Source organism: Brienomyrus brachyistius, chromosome 15 (assembly GCF_023856365.1).
Source record: "Brienomyrus brachyistius isolate T26 chromosome 15, BBRACH_0.4, whole genome shotgun sequence".
In the NCBI taxonomy this organism is placed as follows: domain Eukaryota; kingdom Metazoa; phylum Chordata; class Actinopteri; order Osteoglossiformes; family Mormyridae; genus Brienomyrus; species Brienomyrus brachyistius.
In genome coordinates, this window is record NC_064547.1 from 21,897,771 (window position 1) to 21,921,017 (window position 23,247).

The following is a 23,247-nucleotide window of genomic DNA, read 5'->3' on the forward strand; positions in this document are numbered from 1 at the left end:
GACCGTCCTGTATTCCCCCTAGCGTCGCCCTAACAACCCACACTTGTTACTTGCTTGTCTTACCTCTTGTCCCTAACCCTCGTGTTAGTCATTCCCAGCTGCCTCACATTAGCTCCCTCATTAGTCTAGCATATACATGCTTCCCAATCCCATGTTCCCCAGTCCAGTCATGATGTTGTACCTTCCTGTTGCCTGTGCCCATCCTAATTTCTAGTCCTCTCCTTTCTGATCCCTCATGAACCTGTTTACTGTCCCTGTTCATTTACTTCAATAAAACCCTCTTCTGTTTTGACAACACACAAACCCTCAAGTCCTTTGTCCCTCAAGGCATGACAGAATGACTGGACTCGTAAAGAAACTTCATAGCTGTGACATGAGTCCTGGCCTTCAGCCTTCCATATATATCCCTCTGAGTGAATTCCCCATGTTCTAAAGACCAGCAAGGTCTCCAGTGGTGTGGGACCTGCCAGAACCATACTACCTACAAGCAGAGAACTTCTTTGCTGTCCTGGCCGTCGTGCACCCAGAGTCTGGCCCAGGAGGGGCTACCTCTCCACCCAATCTTCCAAAGTCCAGCCCAAGAGGAGCCACACCTCCTTCTCCCAAGCCTCAAGAGTCCGACCTGAGAGAGGCCTTCACTCGACCCGAGCCTCCAGAGCCAGGCTCAGAAGAGGCCATCGCCCTTCCCGAGTCCCCAGAACCCAGCCCAGCAGGAGCCTGCCTTGAGTAACACCGTTCTGCCTATGCCCATCCTAGATGATGTCACACCATCGATCAAGATGCCACTCTGGCCAGTGTGGGGTACTTAGTGTTGCCTGCCATCTCGTAGCAAACTCCAGGGGTTGCCCCTGGCATCCTGACCTGCTCCTCTCCGGGTGCCTCAGCCGACCCCGACTCGCTTCCAGATGTAACAGCTTCACCCTGCTCGCCTTCAGGTTCCTCGGCTGCTCCCAGCCATGCTTGCAGCCAAAAAACCTTTTGGTCACCCAACATTCTCTAGAGGGCCAGACAGAAACTGCCCAGACTGCAGGCTCTTTGGGGCCCCAGCTGAATCCTGATCTGCCATGCATCCCATCCAGGGCCCACTGTCACATACTCCCCATGGTAAGATTGTGATCCATTGACCTGCTTATACACAGAAACTGAAGATATCCACAGTCTTATCTCCTGATGTCTCGCCAGCACCTACCTTGTCAGCTGATGTACCGATGGTGCATGACCCCTCCACTTTGATGTCCCACTGGTGTCCACATCTTCTCCTGTCAATGCCCAAGCAGCCTCCTCGCAGCCTCCTGGCTCACTACTAGCTCGCTTTGCCCTGAGTCCTGCTCCGTGTGCCCCCCTGCCTCTGCCCGAGACTTGGGCCACTCTGGTCCTAGGTTCTGCGGGCAGCCACCAATATTGGCTGGGGCTCAAGAGAGGGGAGAGCCGAGTCTCCATCTCCCAGAGGAGAAAATGGGGGCATACATCACCTGCCCAGACAACTCCTCCCCCAGGACCCAGTCCCATTGGCCCTCCAAAGCCCTTGAGTCTGGACGAGTCCTGCCTTGTCGGTGGGTGGACCCAATAAGACTCGCATCCCACATTCAGCCTTTCCAGGATCCGGAAGACTCTCCGGACATTCCCCTTTCCTTCCAATTGCACCTCAGTCCTGGGTCCGGTGCTGCTCCCCCGCTTCGTGGAAGCTGCAGCAAGACACAAATGGTTCATATGAACAATAATGTAAAAAAATAATAATAATACTAGTATTCCCTTACGTAACTTTCAGTATAAAAAGATAAAATTGGGAAATAAAATTGCCATTTGAAATCCAACGAAAAATATTAATCTTCCATGTTCTAATTGCTTGGACACTGATGCATCGTTTATGTCAAACAGGGTAGTTGTCGATAAGGCAAGATTATTTTTCAATGTTCCCAGGTGGAAATTCAGTGCCACTTTACAATAAGGTTACCCATATAAAGGATTTATGAATGGTTTATAATCTGGTTATTAATTAGCTTGCAACGCTTTGTAAATTATTAATAGACAATTTCAAACAATTTTATAACACAGTTTTCTTTTTATTAATGACCTTCTACCATTTACAAGTGGCAAAAGGGAGCCTCATTGCAAAGTGGTGCCGGAAATTCTTTAATAAGTTGCTGGTATGTCCAACATAGGAAGCATTTTAGGAAATGAGTTATACAAAATACACTGGAATCGGGGACTTCTGTACAGGTGAGGCTCACATGTTAATAAATCAATTAACATCCCATCCCAGATTAAAATACTGGCAAGAAGCTCTTTGTGTTAGGTGGAGCATGATGGAAGGACACTCCTGGTCTGACAAGAAGGAGGATCTATAAACAAACTGAGTTCCAAAAGAAACAGCAACCAAAAGACATCAGAAGGGGTCAGACAAAGGTAGGTTGAGAAGTAAAACTATAGCAAGGACACAGGTAAGGGACGCACTCAGGTAACACACGCATTTCATATGGGGAAACTCGACTTACAGGAACCAAACAAACAACAAAAGCATAATGACTGAATGACCGACCGGGGAACAGGGCACGAGTAGACACAGAAATACACAAGACAAAAGATTAGATGAGGGACAGGTGTGGACCAATTACTGATTAAACACAGGTGAAGGTATATTCAAAAGCCTACACTCGGGCTACATGGGTGATACTGGGGAAAAAGGTGAAGCAGGATTTAATTATAAAACTAGACACAAACAGGAGAAATTAGCAAAAAGCACAAACACGGAATCCACACAGAAACACAAAAAACATAATTAACAAGAGAGTTTTAAACAAATCCTAAGAGCAAAACACACAAGGTGCCCAACACGTTTGAACGGGCCTCCAACCCATGAATGGAGAGATGCTTAGTTGGCAGCTGCCCACCTTATGGCCCAAGGAGCAAAGAGAATGTACTAGGATACAGAACAATGGAAGCGAGTGGAAAACGGGATGGTCAGTGACACCTGCTGACCAAACAGGGAAATGACGGTTTGAACTGGCTAAGGGAGGGACTAATCCTGACACTTTTGGTACAGAAAAGGTGTGAGGATTTTTATGCCTGTCGAGTCAAACTGCTTTAATTTTGTGCAGGAATTTGAGCGATGGACTCATTTGCCTTGTTGTGAAATATTATAAGAAGCCTACAGGAATGAGTGAATGTGTGCCATGGTGGAGGGGTCTAACCTCACCCTCATTGTTTGGGTAGATGTTCCTGGTATGGTTTGGCTCCATTCCGGAGCTGCTGGTGTTTACATCGCACAAGAACACAGCTGTTAAGTGGCCACCTTCACCAGCAGTGCATTTCTGCTTTTTTTTCCAAGTCGGGTCTTTGAGAGTGACAGGACATACTCTCACATGGTCATGACCTCTTATCCAATAATTCGATGAACAAGGATAAAAACGCAACGCATCTGGCATGGATATCTCAATCACCAGATGTGAAGCCAATAGACCACAGACAGGGGGTGCCAGAGAGCTGCTTCAAAGTGCAGGTGTCATTGAGAACAACAGAACGTGAGCTGATAACATTCGAAGAATTGGAATTAGAAGAATGATGCCGCTGATCTGGACACTGGGATTTGTCCCAAGAGCTAGTGAGGCTGTTATAACAACTCCTGTGTCCAAGTGACCAAGACGCCATGTTGGCAAAGTAATTTGTGTTATAACGATACAGCGACGTTATAGTTTTTGCGTACTGGATCACTTTAATTTGTAGTGTTGAAATTCATTAGTCGTCAATAACCGTATAATGTGAAATCTTTAATGTGAAACAAATATATTAAACGAACCTACCAACAAAAAAAATCACATTCGTTTTGAGTTTAAGGTATTTGTACTTTACTTCTTTTTCAATGACTTATCATAACCATAATCTGTATCTTATAATTTTATTACTATTTGAATAAATCAGTGCAAAATTAATCTAAGCTTATGCTCGACTGTATAGGCTTGTGGACAATTGCTGTTCATCAGTTAGCCGCTGGAGGAAGACAAAGGCTTATTCATAATCCCAGAAATTGAACCTCGACGTGCTATCAGTGCGAAAATACGGAAACAAATTCAACACTATATTTTTATGAAATTATATATTATGTCCATATAACAAATTATACGGTGGCCTGAATGCAATTTACATCATTATGTTTTAAAATGAACCGTAAGGCTTACTGGGCCCACAGGATATCATCATTCTACGTGCTCTTTTATTTATTTTTTTTCTGAAAAGATAACATTCATAAAAAATGCTTTGTTCCAAACCAGGCAAATTACACTTGTTACATGTATTGTCTTTTGGTATAGTACACGAAGGTAATGAAATGTGTGAATTATTTAGATATTTAGCTTCTGATATGGGAGTCTCGTCAACATTATATTACATAGCAGGCTTATCAGCAGATGGATTTAACTCAAATGGCAAAGCTAAAGTCACTCCTGACGCACGTTGTCGACGAAATAGATGTCCTGCTCGCATCTCGATCCACTAGGTTACATCGCATATAATTATATATGTATTCATTGTGAACTCCGTTATGACACTTAAACGGATGCTGCAAATAATAATAATAATAATAATAATAATAATAATTGGGATTCAGCAGCTACGCTGTTTGGACCCAAATTATATTTCATAACGATACGATAATATAGTGGTGAAATTTAAATTAGAAAATTAAATTTCTATTTCGTGAAAATTTTCATTCTGCTTGCAACGACAAGTTTTATGATGCGAATTGTTTTTTTGTTTTTTTTGTGAGACGATACGCGTGGTAGTCATAGAAAAATGAAACATATGCCAGTAATGGAAGCGCTAGATGTCCCCTGATTTCGGGAGCGGTGTATCAGCGGCGACTTACAGATGATGGGATTTAGAAACCAGTGTTTTTAAAGAGCGTAAAACCTGGGGGGGGGGTTATAGTGTCTGCGTCACTTTTCAGTGTGGAAGGAGCTAGTTGAGAGAGAAAAAGAAGAGCACCTCCTATCTTTAGTATCAAGGGATTTAAATCAGAAAAACAGTGAGGGAGGGAGGGACGGAGGGTGTGTGAGAGAGAACAGGGAGTGTGAGAGAGCGAGAGACTGCAGTGAACAGAGGAGCAGTCCGTCAGCGCTACAATACTGTAAAATGCTACAGACGGCGCAGGTTTTCATTTACTTTTGTTAATATAACCAGAGGGCAAAGGAAAAAAGCGGCTGCGCTCAGGTACGCAATACTTATTTATTTTGATAAATGAGCAGTGTGCTTCTGGATGCTCCGTGTGTTTACACTTTCCTAAAATATTATTTCCATAGAGTGATGGATTTCCCAAAAATGTTAAAAAATTGAGCGATAAAAAAGGTATTCTTAAATTTCACGGGACACCGTTTGCCGTTGTGTTTAGGCTCAGTGTGAGAAGGTAGCGGCACGTTGGGAAGGAGCAGAGTAAGGAGACAGGTGAGGAAAACCTTTTCCCGACCACTATTTATGAATGAAAAACAAACGGGGTCCGCCTGGGAATGTGTGTGGATCGACAGGATGCAACTCTGTGCCAGAATATGAGTCTAACGTGAACTCCAAGTATTTATGATCTTATGTGTGCATTGCGTGATACGTTGAGAAGAACTTGATGATGATTGCACGGTTTATTTTATTTATTATTTAGAGAACGACGGCGATGTTATGCCATGTACATATGGGAGTGCATGTATCGCTTCATATGTGTCGTTGCGTTGTGCTTCAGTGACTATTCAGGCACAAGCCACTGTAGGTGCGAGTGTTACAATGTGTATGGAGACATATAATACAAATTAATTGCTTGTGTTTGTGAAAAAAATATCCACAGGATCGCAAGAGCATCTGACAGCTGGCTTTTGGGGTTGGGGGGTTGGGTGGAGGGGGTAGCTGGCAGGGAGGGAGGGTGTTGTAACTGGTAGTGTGATGCTCACTCTATCCCAGTTTCGCCGGGCATGAAAAACAGTGCTTCTGACCCGCTGCACTGTCCGTCGTCCAGCTGCCGTGCAGGAAAACGGCGAATAAACTGTGAGTTAAGTATGGAGTGATGGTCTGGACATTATTCACATGTGCCGTGGGAGTAAACGTCCAAGTCACGATTTGCCTAGGTAGAAAAATCACGTCATACTCCTTTCCAGCCACCTACACCCACGTTGTTTCAATATCTGGATGTTAATGCGCTCAGTTGCGTGTGCATTTTGACGCATACATAAGGACTGATCACTACACATATGAAGTGTGTGTGTGTGTGTGTGCGAGTGAGAGAGAGCGAGAGAGAGAGAGAGAGAGAGAGAGAGAGTGTGTTTAAGAAGGCATTGATATTGTTTGGAGGTAAATCAGCAGTCTGGGAGTTAGGCAAAGGGGTGACATGCTGAAGAAACCTAGCTGGCTGGAAATCAATAGAAAGGCACAAGTTCATATGATTCCAGATGCCTCAAGTTGTTTTCAGCCATCATTCTGTTACTTAGTGTGATATTTACAGAAAGGGCCACTATTTGCTAGTTCCTGCCTAAAGATTGAAGTTGAACAGCCATCCACTGTAACACTTAGCTGATTCGGACAGCAGCGTAGTTTAGACAAATGGACCATTTCCAGGACGGAACCTGAGCCATTCCTGCTAAGAGAGCGACCAATACAGCTTACAGTATTTCATATGGACATGATGACTTTGGTAGTGCCTGTAGTTTGTGTGGGGAACCTGGGCAAGTTAATGAGCAATTTACATTCAGAAGCATGTTAATGATGACTGTGTGAGCAGTTTCATCCTTTACCTCTGAGGAATCATCTTCCCAGAGACAGAGAGGAAAAAATACAAGGTTGAAGAAGGAATTTTACAACACATTCATCACGTTTTTATATGTTTTTTTCCTGGTTTAACGCTGATTTATAAGCTAGTCAGAAGTTTGATGCCTTCCGTGGCTCAAATAATAGTGGATTTTATATGGCAACTAGGTACCTAAAGTTGGCAGAGTTAATTATAAGAATTAATTAAAAATTCACAGTTTGGTATACTGTACCTGGTTTAATGATTTATTCAATCATAATACAGAAACAACTGGAACCCAGGGAAAACAAATATTTATAAAAACACACAGTTTCTATAATTTCCTGAGTGAATCATTGGTATTGTTACAAAAGATATATTAGTCATCGTACAAAGTGCCTTTTTACTTCATAATTTATTTCTATGTTATATACAATAAAATTATATTAATAACTGAATTCTATTCTTAAACTGAACAAAAACAAATGTTTTCTGAGAAATCATTTTCGTCTATCCAAAGATTCTTCATCTCAGCATTGCATTCTCACTGTCAGAATTTCTCCATGTTATGCAAGCTGGCTTATTTACTGATAACTTATTTTAATTACTCTCATTGCTTGGTGTGCTAGCCATCAATGCATTAAAGCTTTAACTTGCATGAAAAGTTTAGCTGATTTCAGTCAGCTTACTGACAATGCGATGAAATTCAGACCACATACTCATCTGGTGTCAAGATTTGCTGCTTGTTTTGAAAATATTAATAAATCAATGAGAGTCCTAGAATGTCTAGAAAAACATATTTTTGAATGTTATGCACAAAGGAAAGGGCCATAAAACATATCTATGACTTCAGGGAGTGAAAACACTTGTGATTTAGGTCAAGGAGAACATGTGTTATTCTAAATAGTGGTCTTTTTTGGCTGTTTAGGCAGTGAATCGGGCAGTAATCTTCAGTAGTAATCGAGGCGGTGAGTATACTCAGCTTCATGGCATCAGATTTGAAAGAGTTATGAATAATTTTAGCTCACACCTCCAGGGCTGCGGGTTCGAATCTCCCTTTTCCTATGTGTGGAGTTTGCATGATCTCTCTGTGCTCTGTTGGTTTTCTTCTGCAGTTCAAAGACATGCATTTAAGTTAACTGGTATCTCTAAAGTGCCTATGGGATATGACTTTGTGTATGCTCTGTGCTTCCTGGGATATACTGTAGCCTCTCTGTGACCAAAACCAGGGTAAGTACTTGGAAGATAGATGGAGGACTATATCCCCAGCAATTGATCTGATTTCTAAGGCTCAAATGGAACAGACTGTAAACACGTTTGAACTAAAAGCTCCAAATAGCTCAGCGGTTATTAATATCCTGTGAATCACACCGTAGTGTACGTTCATGCTGTGGTTGACCCCCGAAGGCAAATACCTCAGGCGCAAATATCTCACACGTATCCCACATGCACACACTTCCACAGAACTAGCAATGATATTCGTGAAGTCACCCTTCCGCAGTGCCATGTTTATAGGTTAAGAAACATGTAGACTCATGCAAAGCATTTGCTGTGAACAGAAGGCTATATTATCTGATATCGTGCATGTGGGATTTGTTTTTGTGAAAAATGTACTAAAAAGAGTCAATAACTCACAAAAAATCTTTGCACACCCTTTATAAGTCAGGTTTCGTCTCAGTTCTGCGTATTCCTGATATTGCCCCTTTATAAGTCAGGTTTCGCCTCAGTTCTGCGTATTCCTGATATTGCCCCTTTATAAGTCAGGTTTCGTCTCAGTTCTGCTTATTCCTGATATTGCCCCTTTATAAGTCAGGTTTCCCCTCAGTTCTGCGTATTCCTGATATTGCCCCTTTATAAGTCAGGTTTCGCCTCAGTTCTGCATATTCCTGATATTGCCCCTTTATAAGTCAGGTTTCCCCTCAGTTCTGCGTATTCCTGATATTGCCCCTTTATAAGTCAGGTTTCCCCTCAGTTCTGCGTATTCCTGATATTGCCCCTTTATAAGTCAGGTTTCATCTCACTTCTGCGTATTCCTGATATTGCCCCTTTATAAGTCAGGTTTCATCTCAGTTCTGCTTATTCCTGATATTGCCCCTTTATAAGTCAGGTTTCGCCTCAGTTCTGCGTATTCCTGATATTGCCCCTTTATAAGTCAGGTTTCGTTTCAGTTCTGCGTATTCCTGATATTTTCCTGTACTCGGTATGAATGCTATTTGGAAGAAGGTGGACTCACACCTGTTCTGCCCAGACTGATAACTCAGTTCTGGTCTAGGGGTGACAATGTTATTTTGCCGTGGTAGATACTTCTAAGCAGCAACAGTCAGACCTCATTGAACGATGGCATTAGACAATAGAACCTAAGAGATCATACTAGGAACTGAAGAATCCGTGCCCTTACTGGAAATAAAATGGACATGCATTACTGTCTTTGACATGTAAATAGCTATTAGGTTTAAATTTTTATAGATCAAAACCCCAAAGGTAGCGACATTAAAGGTTGATTCATAAAGAATCAGACTCAATTTAACATATTTAAGGCGTCAAAGGACTGAATGTACCTTAGCTTCTCAGTGGGACAGCAACGACAGATTCCTATTTATGCTACCATGTAGCTGTCAATGGGTTCATTAAAACTAACATGTTAAAATGGAAACCACCTCAAATAGGTCATTATGCCTGGCTATTTGAATCCATCTGATGAGTCTTCCATTGAATCTCCATGGTAATTTAGATGCTTGGGGTGTTTTGCATGCTGGATATCTGCCAAATGAATAGTTTCTGACTGAAACCTCAGATCTACGCCGAATGTTCATTTCTGACAAATGATTTTTCTTTATGTGAAGTAAATGTTATTTTGAAATAGGAGTTGCTTTATGGGGCGGGGGGTGGGGGGGCAATATGGTGGCTCAGTGGATAGCACTGTGCCGGTTGCCCAGTTGAGCTTGAATCCCCCCCTGGCTCTGTGTGTGTGGAGCCTGCATGTTCTCTCATGTTGGTGGGTTTCTTTCCAAAGTCCAGAGACATGCAGTTGAGCTAATTGGTGTCTCTAAATTACCTGCAGTGTATGTTTGTGTGAGCTCTGTGATGGACTGGCATCCCATCCAGGTTGTCCTTCAGCCTTGCATCCTGTGCTGTCTGGGATAGGCTCCAGGGCCCTGCAGTCCTCTCCTCTATGCAGGTAAAGTTTTGGCATGCAGAATGGTTTATCCAGGGTGTTAAGGGCAGAGGTGGGGACTCAAATCATTGACTCGCTGCTGAATCAGACTCAAGTCACAAATTTGATGATTTGTGATTCGACTTGACATGAGTGATGGATAGACTTGGACTTGACTTGGACTTGACAGCAGGAGACTTGGACCTATCTTGGACCCTGTGACTCGAGAAGAGTTGAGGTTATAGTCCCCCCTCCGGATACCATAACGTTAATTTTATTATTTCAGTGTATATTACTTTTCTGTTGTCTGCATTTTCAATTGGCTGAATGCAAGGTCTTCTGAGATTGTTAGAAAGATGTTTCACTCCCTGCATATACAGGGACATAAAAACTGTTTGAGGACAACCATGACAGAGTGGAGACTCTCTTTTCAACCCATCTCTTCCTATGAAGTGGGTTTTAATCACTAAAGTTAAAAAAAAACTGACATAGGTATGGACTCAAGTTACATGACTCACAACTTGACTTGGACTCGAGTCACAACTTGATGTCTTGCGACTCAACAGTAAAAATGATGACTTCGACTCAACTTGGATTGAAGGTACGTGACCTGAGATCTGACTTTGATTTGACTCGAGACTGGACTCGGACTCGCCACTGTGTAACTTGTTCCCATTCCTGGTTAAGGGTGGCTCCCCCTTTTGACCTTCTCAATAAAATAAAACGGAACACCTCACCACTCCTGAGTAAAAAAAAAAAAGGCATCAAAAATAGCCAGGCCAAGAGATACCTTATTTATCTTCTCGTTAAATCCACAACTTACACCACCATCCTCTCCTTTCAATCGTATCTTCAAGTGGTAAGTGGTGGCAAAATTAATTCTGGTATACTGTACCTGTACTGTACTTTCAATAATATATAACCATAATCATGACCTGATTAAACAAATGCATTTACTTTACTGTTTTTATAGCAAAAATTGTTTTCGGTCTCATGTGTTTATGTGATACCCGGGGTTTTCTATGTCATTTTTAGTTGTTTTTGTTGGGTGTCATTCATTGGCTATTGTAATAACAATATTATATAGTGTATGCTTGCATTTGTAGACAGATTCCTCTAAGAAATACTCTTGTTATTGTGATTCTAGTACTCTCAACCTCCAAATCTTTTTCTCTTTGACATACTATTTAAATTTACTATTATGATGATGTCATTTTCATAACACAATGGTTTTCAAGCAACTGTCTTGGTAAGTGGCTGCAGGGATTTGTCAAGGAGGTGGAGCTGCATCAGGATTTAACTAAATAAAGATTAAATTACTATTTAATTATAAAATTATCTAATGCTGCCTTGGTCCTCTTTGCTAAACTCAGAGCATCCCATTCAAATTTTACCAGGTTTTTGAACCAGCTGGGCAGCTAGGCACTTATTAATTTTCTAATTTGATAAAAATTAGATTAAAAATGAGATAATTAGATTTTAAAATGCTGGACATGCTGTGCCCACTCAGCACCGTGATCGCACTTCTGACACTTAGGTGGGTTTTGTCCATAGCTCTTCGTGTCCATTGAGCACTGCCCCTGTACATGTTAAAAGACCAGAGAGGTTGGCTAACATATACTTTCTGGAGTCTGGGTGTGTAGAAGGACCTGAAGCTTACCAGCTGGTCACTGACCCACATTCAGTGCCTTATTTATAGGGCAGAGTCTCTTTGCTTATAAGCAGGGATAGTCCAGTGGGGGTTTTCGTGTTTGTGGAGTCGCAGGGACCTCCCTCGAGACATGAACGTTCAACTGCATTTTATGTGAGTTTTTTTAGAAGCGAAATTGATAGTAGGTGATTTAAAACCAATAAAATGTATTTTAAAAAATATATGTGCAGAATAGCTACTCTTAGTTTCTATTCCTGACAGTTACAAATAGTAAATGACTACTGACATGGGATTATCATTATTGGTTATGCGTATATTATTGTTCCATTATCGTAATTTTGTATAAATAATTAAATCCGTGCTGGAAAGATTTACCTTATATTGCTTTTGAGAGTTTTTATCTGTAGTTATCCTGACCAGAACAAGCAGTTGGGGGATTAGGGGATGTATCTGTGGTTATAAGTACTTTGATCTTTATATGTTAAATCTTGCACTTGTATTTGGTAACAACTAAGAATACTCAGTAGCCTTTAAAATCTGCTATTGGTCCATTGAAAGACAGTCATCGAGGTTCTTAGTCCTGTTCCATTTTATAATTTGAGACTTTATTTGTTGGATTTGTTTGATAATTTATGAATTTATTTTTGGCAATTCATTAAATAAAACCATTGGAGGAAATGTTTATTGGGCAGTGAGAGATGGAGGGCAGTTGGGTGTGTATTTTATGAGCTGATAAGAAGCTTAGCATTATATCTTCAGTGTAGGTTCTTTAATACAGAATGTTATGTGATGCTCGGCGCACTCTGGATGGGAAGCCGGTCCATGATGGGCATATACACTCACACATTATGGGCGAATTGTAGACAAATTAGCCTAACTGAGCATCTATGGACTGTACCATCTATGGACTGTACCATCTATGGACTGTACCATCTATGGACTGTGAGAGGAGAACCCGCATGAAACCTGGTGATTTGCAGTTCACAAATAAACATTAAACTTGGCAAGGTTGGTTTTGGGAATAATTTTTTTAATTAAGGATTTTTTTCTAAAAAAAAAAAAAAGAAAAGCTATTTCTTGCAGTTTACTATTGTGAATTGGGCGGATGGTGGTGTGTGATGATTTTGACTCCCACACTGAGCATCCATAATTCCTTCCAGGCATTAACTCTCACCCTCAGACACACGGGACACTCCTACACACCGTAGGACTACTGGAGGTCTCATGGCTGCTGTCCTTTTTTTCCGTCCGTCTGTTCCTTGCTTGACTTGGCTGGCCAGGGGGGGTGGTCTTCGTCAACCTGCCCAACACGCAGTTGTACCATATGACCATGCATGCTTCTGGGCCACGGGGAGTTTCACTTTGCACTTCGGGGTAACTATGGGGGAGGGGCGCCGTATATAAATAGTTTAAAATGAATCATTATGCTTGTACATCTCCTCCCTCCGTGTACGTTTATGCTGATCCAGCAAAGAGATAACAATGGACCACTTACCGCTAATGACTGGGCTCCACGGTCGTTCAGCACAACAGGACGCAGCGCAATAACAGTGAATGTAAGTCTGCATCAAGGATTCCCGAGCGCCAGGCATCGTTAAATCCAGAAACGCAGCTACAGCGGTAGGCCTACGTATACCGAGCGAAATACCGAATAGTTACAACTTAATGTTACTGAATTGAACGCTAATGTTGTAATTATAGCTGGGGTTTTAAAAAGAGGTGAATCATTTTTCGTTTAAGTCCTACCAACAGGTTTTTTTCAGTAGCTGACAGATGACGTCGATGATTTGTGCTGGTTCACGTCTTCACCCGCTATCCCTCCGCAACAGACCTCAATCACAGTCCTTTCAGTACTTGGGCAATTCCCAAAAAATACGCAAAAGACAAGAAAGTATGAGAAGAGAAGGGAAGGCAGGGCAGTGTGCAAGCCCTCATCAACCTTTACCGTGGAGCCCACATATGTGCACGTTAACCGCCGGTTGTGGGGATAAAGTGCTCTTCCATTGGTTTATCAGCAAGGGTGCATTTTTTTATGCAGGGCGTTCTTTACACGCTGTATTTACAGCACACTCACAGGACAGGCTTAAACATTCCAATAGCACTTACAGGTGACCTCAAGGCCCAGCAGGCTTTCTGCTCGTCCGCCTCCTCGAGGTCATCAGGTGCTCGTCACAGTGGCATCCTCAGTTACTAACGGCTGGTCAATGCGTCAGGGAAAATGGCAGCCAGTCATATGGAGCGCAGCTCCTCTCGCCCCAGCTGTCACTGCATGTTACGGCCTTAGGAAGACGGATGGCTGAGGAGGCTTCGTTTAAGGTGAAAGCAGGTATTACTTGGAAGCCTGTTACAGATTAGCAGCCGTAAGCTGCCTTGTGCCAGGTATTTCCCAAGACAGGTGACTCCGGTTGTCTCTGGGTTACTCTGGGTGACCCGCATTTGGCTGTTATTAATGGGCAGACTCTGGTGGCAGGTTTTTATCGGTCTGAATGGTGTGGTCCGCGCCGCGGCCCAACGTGCGGCCTTCTCCGCATTTATGAGCTTGATGAACACAAGCGTGGAGGTTATTTCCGAGCGTGACGCCATCGGCTGGTCTCCATGGAAACAACAGAGGACGTTCGAGGGGGACGTGCCAGAGTTAATGTTGGCTTTGGCAGGACAGGTTGGCTAAAGTCACTAATACACTAAATTGCTTCAGCTGCAAGCCCCAGGCAAATATAAATTAATAAGATGCCCCCAACCACCCCCCCCCCCACCCCCAGAAAGGATAAGTCAGTTATCATTGCAGGCAGTGGACTGGAGATCCTGCTGTTTCTGTCATAGAGCTGAAAGGCATCGATCAAAGGCTCCTTGCCATTTACTTATTGATTTAACCGCATGGGGTGACCTCGTGTGTGCCTCAGTCGGAGAGCGTGCCTGGGGTATTCAGAGCAGCTCTTTTTTGGGGGAGCTGGGGATGACATGACGCCCTCCTGTAAAAGTCACATTGGGGTCCCTGTCCACAGTGCTCCTCATGTAACTGTCTTAATCCTTTGCTTTATTATCTAATCTAATGCATTGGAATGGTGTTCGTCTATAGTTTGACATGATTCACAGTGACATTTATATATTTACAGTTCTATATGCCTGTCAGAAGTTATAGAGTAAAAACTGCTTTTCTTGTCAGTCCGTGGAGTTGTGAAGGCTCCTGTAGAGCTGAGCACAATGTAAGACGGGTTAAGATGATGGAGATGACGGTTTGTCCTCCTTCTGAGAGACACAAAGGTGTAATTCATCTGTCATCCACATCTCCCAGTCTCCCCCGCCTCAAAGACCGATGGCTTCAGGTTGAGCTTCGGCAAAGATATATGAGTTGTTAACGACGTCCGACCCTTGTGCTGACGGAGGCAGAGGCCGCAGGGATCCACACGCAGGGATCCACACGCAGGGATCCACAAAAACACGCGCGGACGCGGGACGCGCATGGCACGAGCGGCACGAACCTGGCCGAAACGGGAAAACAGATCAGCAGCGGAGGCTGAGGAGAACACCAGGTGATGCCTTCAACAAGCCGGGAATCCACATCTGCAGATGCCGTCTAACAGCTGCCTTTCATTTTTATAATGTGCAGTGTGTAGTGGGATGAAGTAGGACATCGAACTAGCATGGTTTTGTGGAAATTTGGGGCACTTAAATTGGTTAAGTAGCTATTGCACAGTTTCTGGCTTATAGACCCAGACATTGGATCCAGAAATATAGTTCTTCTTGTTTACCAATTATTGAAATGCATAAAATGAGTGTTTTCCATATTGACCTTTGTGTTGTGTACCCAGATGTATGTAGGTGTGTGAAAGAGACACACCCAAATACAGTATAACCATCTACAGCGATGCATGCAGGGATGCACAACAAACGCTGAAATGCACTGATACGCATGCATGCAGAGAAGAGGGGCAATCAGATGCATAATACAATTGGATGTGGGTGAGGATGCTAACTCAGCTGCCCAGAATAATGCGTAAACAGGGATTCACACAGGGATGCATTAAGCGATGTGCATTTCCTGCATCGCCCACATTTAGTCTCCTAATTTCTTCTGCATTTCTGTTTCACACGCACGCAAATACACAGTTACATACATACAGTATGTCATATTGAATTAAATGAGGCACATATAGTAATGAGCCTGACGCTGAAGCAGTTTGATCATATTACTCTGACGGGACCTGCCTTCCGTTTCCTTGCCTAATCACATTAAGAATGAAATCAGATCTCAGCGTTAAAAGCACCGGCATTGTTTTCTGGACGTACGAACACGACGTTGATTTCCCAGGGCCCAGTGTTGTACTGGTCATATTTCAGAGATGCTGTGGCCGCAATGTGTTTTGATATCGCAGCCCGTGGGGCAGTCGCAGCACTGAAGGAGCTTATCGATCGTCCATTGCTCCGCTGAGATGCTTCAGGCTTAGATAAACGATAATGCATAAGGACCTCTTTCAAAAGGGCCTGTAAACCGTGTTGCTTAAACGGCTACACACTGGGTCAAGGAGCGTTTAACCTGGAATACTGTACTCTTCCAAACTTGCATGCACATCTACTTACAGGTATTAAATTATGAAAGACTACCTGGTTTAGAATTGTCATAAAATCTATGAATGGTTTCTATTAATAATGACGTGAAATAGAATTTTTAAAAAATTGTTCAAAATTCCACATAAAGTAAAAGATGAACTCAGAAACATTTGGCAAAGATCCGTGTTAAATCAGACATATGTGATCCCTTATTTTCAGAGAGGTTGCTTTGCACAGATTCCCCACGCCAATGTGGTTGAGGTACTTCACACCACATGCATCTATCCTTGAGGATGGGAGGGTGGAGGTACCAGAATTTTGAGAGGTGATGTTAGTGATGTTTCTTCATGCCCTACAAACCCGTGCTTTCTCTCTTCTCTTCAGGCTTAGGAAAATACGTGTGGAAGCTTCGAGGCCAAGATGCCAGAGCAGAGCAATGACTACAGGGTGGTGGTGTTCGGGGCCGGGGGGGTGGGGAAGAGCTCTCTTGTGCTGCGCTTCGTAAAGGGAACCTTTCGGGACACTTACATCCCCACCGTGGAGGACACGTACCGGCAAGTGATCAGCTGTGACAAGAGCGTCTGCACCCTGCAGATCACTGACACCACGGGCAGTCACCAATTCCCCGCCATGCAGCGTTTGTCCATCTCCAAGGGTCACGCCTTCATCCTGGTCTACTCCATCACCAGCCGGCAGTCGCTGGAGGAGCTCAAGCCCATCTACCAGCAGGTGTTGGCCATCAAAGGGAGCATAGAGAATATCCCCGTCATGCTGGTGGGGAACAAGTGTGACGAGAACCAGCGGGAGGTGGAGACCAGGGAGGGCGAGGCCCAGGCGACCACCTGGAAGTGCGCCTTCATGGAGACCTCGGCCAAAATGAACTACAACGTCAAAGAGCTCTTCCAGGAGCTGCTCAACCTGGAGAAGAAGCGGAACATGAGCCTCAACATCGACGGCAAGCGCTCCAACAAGCAGAAGCGTGCTGACAAGCTCAAGGGCAAGTGTAGCGTCATGTAGGCCTGGTGGGAGCAGGGGAGAAGGAACGAGGAGGAGAAGGGGTCAAGTAGACGCGAGTTGGAGGTGAAAGCTGGGGGAAGAGTAGGTGTGTTCAAAAAGAAGAGCGAAGAACCATGTGACCTAGCAGAATTTTATGTAACCCCTTACACCGCCCACTTTCCTTTCTCATATGATAACATGATCCATTCACAGCATACTCAGTTCATTAAGCGTCACCTTTTTTAATCGGAATGTGTCGTTTGTGAGGAGGAGCTTCCAACAAGGAAGGAGAGACTGACACAGAAGAAGTGTGGAAAAGCGGAAAAGGACAATGCCAAACTTTCAATGATCCCAAACAGTGACGGTAGCAGAGGGAGTGGGATGTCTATAGCCGAGGTCATGGTGGTGGTTTGGTGGAGACGACCCCTGTGTGCTGGTGTGCATGGCGTTTTGTCCTGCATGGTGGGTCTGTTTGGGGCTGCCTCTCCCTCCTCCTGTTCTATTTTTCCTTCAGCCACATAAGTTACAGATTTTAATCCGGGGGCCGAGGCACCGGGATGGAGGCCGCTGACACCCTGCCACTGCTGTGTCAGCGAGACGGCCGCAAAATCTGCCAAAAAATTCACTCCATTATTTCACAAGTCGGCCCAGCAGAAAGATCCTGATACGGAAGGAAGGAAAAGGCAGCTATAAAGTAAACCGCAGGTTTCGGCTGCTGTTTTTAAGATTTATGTTGTTTAGGAAGAAAACTCCTTCAGCTTTTCCTGTGTCTCCATGTTTAGCCCTGATATTTTCTGCCGGCTGAAATCTCACCTCTCCTGGTGTTCTGTACCAGAGAAACACAGGACAGAAGTTACATTCTTGAGTCACGTTTGAAACGCCACATGCTGAATTTTTTTGCCAAATCTGGTAATGCGTAAATGTCTTCTTTCTATTCTGATAATACAATGTGACTCAGCTACAAGGCAGGCGGCCTGTTCTAGTGTCTCTCTGTAGTTCTCAGCACTGGTAGTCTTTAAGGTTCACTTGCTGGTTCCGCTCCAGCCGTCTGCATGCTCCTCACGTGTCCAGCAGTGCCACACGGAGACCAGCTACTGCCTATCCGTGCCAAGTTGTGGGGGCTGTTTGGAACATCCCGCTGATGAAGAGTGGCCTTTTTTACTGTAAAAAAAAAAACTCTCCAGCAGTAAAATCTACTGCTTTGAAAAAGTCATCTGTGAAACAGAAACGCCTTTGAGTCCTTAGCATGTTTTTGATTAATTTGTTTCTTACTCTCCCTCCCCATTCAGAGACAGGGCTTGACTGCTCTCATAACTCCTAGGCACAACGTCACTTCTTACTAGCCTGTTTTCGATGCTGGTGTCTTCCAAACCCAACGAGATGTTCACAGATGAGGCGGTGGAGGTGGGGGATGGGGTGGAAGGGGAGAGCATCACCTCAGGTACCACCAGTGACCACTGGACAGGGAGTCAGGCTGAAAGTTGGTGCCTGTACACCTTGAGAGATCCTTCCCCCAATGGCATCATCCATCTCAAATCAGTTATCTCTGAAATGCAGGCTTAAGATTGATACATTTAGACAGCTGCATCCTGTAGCATGAACGTCGTGTGAGATACACAATGCACAGTCCCGCAATTCTCCATTAAACAGGCGATAGAAGGTATATATCCTTCTCTTTAGTAATCTAGTAAGCAAATAGGAAGAGTGGAGCTACTACCCTTCATGTGCCATGCGTCTTTTAGAGTCACGGCACTTATAGAAGGCTTAGAAACGATGCAGACACTGGTTTGGTCATGTACTTTTGAGTGACATTTGCATCTGGTCCAGATATAGATAAATGACAAGGCAGGAAAGATAGATATTATGACTATAATGATTAAACTATCATTGAGCAATTTTGACCTATAGGGAAAAACATTCAAATAATAAGGTAAATCCTTTTACTCTATTAGTAGAGTACTATGGTATCATTCATCAAAACTTTTGCCTAAAATAGTCATATTTATTTGGTACATTATTCCTCTTCCCCCAATGTCATGATAGAAACTGATTCGCCCCAGGGACTTCCTGTTAGATGCAGGAAGGGGTCGGAATAATGCAGCTGTCTTGTCCGGTGGTTTGGCCAGGTCAGGAAGGAGGGGAGTGGTTGGAATGTAGAGACCAGGTAGTAGGTGTGGTGTAAAGGGTGGGCGTGGTCAGACAGAGCAATAATGGTCGATGTCCTGAGCAGGTTCATTTAGGGCTTTTCGGAGTGTCTCAGGTTGCAAGAACCAAGATCTCCATCTACGGCGACAACCGCCCAGATTAAACGATTTAGTTTTCCTGCTTCTTTTGATCTAATAAAAAGGGAAGCAATCTAACCTGAACCAAAGAAAGATGATTTGAGGTTGGATTCAAACAATATACTTTGGTAGTCTAAAAAGCACGTTACGGGCTGTCACCATACCTCATGGTACCATGGCCAATGAAACTAATCAGAATAGTGAATAACTGCAGTTCATTTTATTATAATTTGCGACAGACATGCATCCACATCAATGGATATGGCAGAAGAGAACCTATAATTTTTCCCAGATGTAAAAAATTTGGAGACATTACATGACATACTGCATGTAAACATTTTGAATTAATTTATAGCTACTATACATAATTTGCGACTAATATTTAAAAAAATATTTTATTCTGGCACAATTGTAAGTACGAGGAGCAGACTACCAAAATATTTCATAGTGTTTATGTTCTTTTATATACATATATAAATATATACCCTACGTAATATGTATAATAATTCAACAAAGTGCCCAGTATTTGAAGGTTTGTGTTGCATAAGCAAATCCTTTTGGTATACATATATAAAATGTCCGGACAGTTTAGCACTTTTCAGATTGCGTTGATTATACTTCAGGGAGTTTTTTTCAGACACTAAATATGAAACTTCTATAAATGTTCTTCTGAGCATAGAACTCAAACCAGAAAATGGATTTGAAGCAGGGATTTGTTTTACCAGCACCTGATTTCCTGTCTGAAAAAAAAAAAAACCTGACAATAATCACAGATTCCAACCTTCCAAACTTAGGCATTTCCCACTGGAGTTAAATATGTTGCGATTTAACTCAGAACATGGCAATACTGCGGTAAGATTTCGGGTCAGCGTTGTCTGAAAGAGGTGTGTCCGTTTTCTAACGTCCTCCTTTTTGTGGCAAAGTTTCTGTTCATTCTTTATTTCCTTGCATTTATTTTGTGCTCTTTTGGTTCTTTTGACCGCTTATCTTGTGTCTCGTTAACAGAAACACACAGTCCTAATGGAAATTAGCTTTCCCCTGTTCTTCTTCAATGGCATTCAATTCCAGGTGCAGGGATTTGACTGACTCACCACAGTCGGAACTATACTATTATCGTTATTTGTGTGATATAATAGGAGAATGAACCCTCCAGGGAGCCACAGGGTAGGAGCACAGCCGTCACCTACTCTGACCCCGTAGGACGGCGCTCTCCTGATGTGTCACCACGACACTTGGGACCTGTAAACAAGGCCAGAACCAGGGAGTCTGCTTGAGTGCTGCATGAAGAAGATGTTTCATATTATCTCCTGGTTTTTCTTTGCACCTTTAAATACGGTGGGGGTGGATCTATTGCATCGTATATGGGGAATTGTTTTAAAGAAAGCCATCATTTCTCAGAACTCACCCCGCCAGTAATATATTCTTGCCTGCAGCAAGTTTAGGATTCAACAGCCTTTGCGTGCTCCTTGACAACCCCCCCCTCCCCCCGCCCCGCCCACACCTGGGAAAAGTCACTGCAGTGCTGAGTAACTACGGGGCCAAACTCAGAAATGATGCCTTTCGGACTGTCCGTTATGCTCACCAGCTATCCCACCATTTTTTGGTCCTGTCGTGGCAGTAAAACACTGTGCCTGTCCTGTCCTGTTTCCTCTGCTGATAACCTTTTTACAAAGTGAAGGCAAAGAGAGTTTTGAGAAGCACATACATAATAAGAGAGGAGATGCTCCAAACCGGACTGCTCGGGCAAAGCATCACACGATGTGCCATTAAATGCATTTCAAATTTTGTACATTTTTTTTTTACATGAAAGGGAAAGATCTGTAGGAAAGAATCAAATGTATTTCTGTCAACTTTTTATGTGTGTTTGTCGGTTCATGCTTGCCTTTCCGAACAAAATCCAGTTGTGGAATTTTTTCCCTAATTTTGTGTTAGGCTTTGGTTTAAGGTCTGTTATCTGTTGTAAATACCTCCGAGTGTAATATATGTTTGTACAGGTGCAAACACACACACACACACACACACACTCGCACAGATATTCTGGACAGGAGTAGGACAATACTAGAGGTTTTACTGCGGCATGTGTGAAAATAGACCACAGCAAATTTCAGCAACCGACGGACCAAGATACAATCCACAGCTTCCAGCTGCAGCTGGACATGACGACTGGCTGTCGTCATACAAATGAGAACATCCCTGGACATTGGACAGCTCTGGAAGGGAAGCTGACAGAAAGAGAGTAGTGGACCTCGGAGGATGTTCTTTGATTTTGGCATTTAACAGCGACTGGGGGCTGTGGCCTTCGCTGCTGTAACCCCGCATGTCCAGCATTGTCACTATGGGTAGCTGTCTGCACACGCCAGCATGAGGACAAAGGTCCAGACTGTGAAGCATCTGTCTTTTGAACCCCTGTGCAGTCTTCTGTTCTCATTTCTAAGATTATGACCAGATATTTTCAATGTTTGCTCTTTATTTAATGAAGTTACCATCTAGCATTCCCTCCTAGCAATAGTCTTCCTATCAATGATATACTGTGTTCATGCATCCCATGACAAATGATGATAGTAATAAAAATAATATTATAATCAGTCTGCATACAAAATGACTTTTTTTTAATAAAACACCTTTTAAAATGCAGCCATTGTTTATTTTTTTTTTGGTCATCCTGCTACCAGACCCTCGCAGGTAGAAGAGGATCTGGGAGGGTCTCATTTGCTCAAATCTCACTGCTGTTCAGGAATGATCTGCATACACTGCGCTCCTGTTTAATTCCAACCCCCTGCTTTCTGCATTCTGCACGAGATGCGGTTGCCATGGTAACACCATCGCTCAATCCACATGGAGACGCTGGTTCGCCCAGGTAAGGATATTGAGAAAAGCAAATTCCCATTTTAAACAATAAAGGGACATGGCTCGTATCTCAACATTTGTTTGCGACTACAGTGCACCCAGTATCCGTCCATCCATCTTCCAAACCACTTATCCGTGCACCTAGTATTGTACATATATCTACTTATTATACTCTTTTCCATACATCCTCCTAGGCAAGCCTGATTTAGTCATTATAACTAACATCATACTCTAAGATATTTCATCAAAATTGTAAGATTAACCTGATCTTTAATATGTTCAAAAAGCCTAGCGAGGTATGTAAATGGGAAGCAAATCCCATTTATTTATTCTTACCTGCCTTTATTCCTCTATTCCATATAATATTTTTCTGTGCCGATGATTCCTTCTCCATTCCATATATTTTTGCAAGATGTGGTTTGAAAAACACCTGACTTTGGGTTTGGGGCCAACAGCCAAAATAAAAGCCATGTGATCTGTGGCTCTGATTGTGCCTCTCGCTCTGTGCTTTTCTCTCTTTTCCTTTAATTTCTGTATGCCAGCGGCTCTGGCAGCCAGCACCACTATAATTTCTCTGAATTACAGTGCTCTCAGCCGGCACACCACTTAAGAAGGTCATGGGTGCGGACTCTGGGCTCTAATGAGTGCCACACGGCAATCCAACCGGACCACACAAGTCACATGTGAAGCTGAATACAGAAGCAAGCAAAATATTTTTGTGGAAGAAAGACCTGTTTCTTACTGAGAGTTCCCTTTAAATCCCCTTTCAAGGATTCCGACTCAAAATTATCCGTTTGACGGATGAAACAAGCGGTGAAGCTAATACACCACATTGTCTCACAGTTGCTGCTTACCCAGCATGCTCATATACAATTCTGGGTGTAGGAACTGTTCAGGATCCTCATTTCTGCTGGATACTAATAGTCAATTGCCACTTAAACCTAAATAGTCTCATTCAGATTTTCACAGCAAACTCTTCCATGTCTCCCCTATCTAGGCTCGCCCACTCTGA

The 23,247-nt window shown here is 43.2% G+C and overlaps 1 protein-coding gene across 1 annotated transcript; it reads left to right on the forward strand.

Moving 5' to 3' along the window:
• The first annotated feature begins 4,789 nt into the window (after positions 1 to 4,789).
• diras1a (DIRAS family, GTP-binding RAS-like 1a) lies at positions 4,790 to 22,022 on the forward strand. Its single transcript, XM_048975791.1, has 3 exons — positions 4,790 to 5,205; positions 5,384 to 5,436; positions 16,495 to 22,022. The coding sequence occupies exon 3, from the start codon at positions 16,531 to 16,533 to the stop codon at positions 17,125 to 17,127; it is 597 nt and encodes a 198-aa protein (XP_048831748.1). The 5' UTR covers positions 4,790 to 5,205; positions 5,384 to 5,436; positions 16,495 to 16,530; the 3' UTR covers positions 17,128 to 22,022.
• The last annotated feature ends 1,225 nt before the right edge of the window (positions 22,023 to 23,247 follow it).

What these genes read in the sequence shown, in the direction of transcription:
- diras1a (XM_048975791.1), top strand. Translation starts at nt 16,531, where the DNA reads ATGCCAGAGCAGAGCAATGACTACAGGGTGGTGGTGTTCGGGGCCGGG.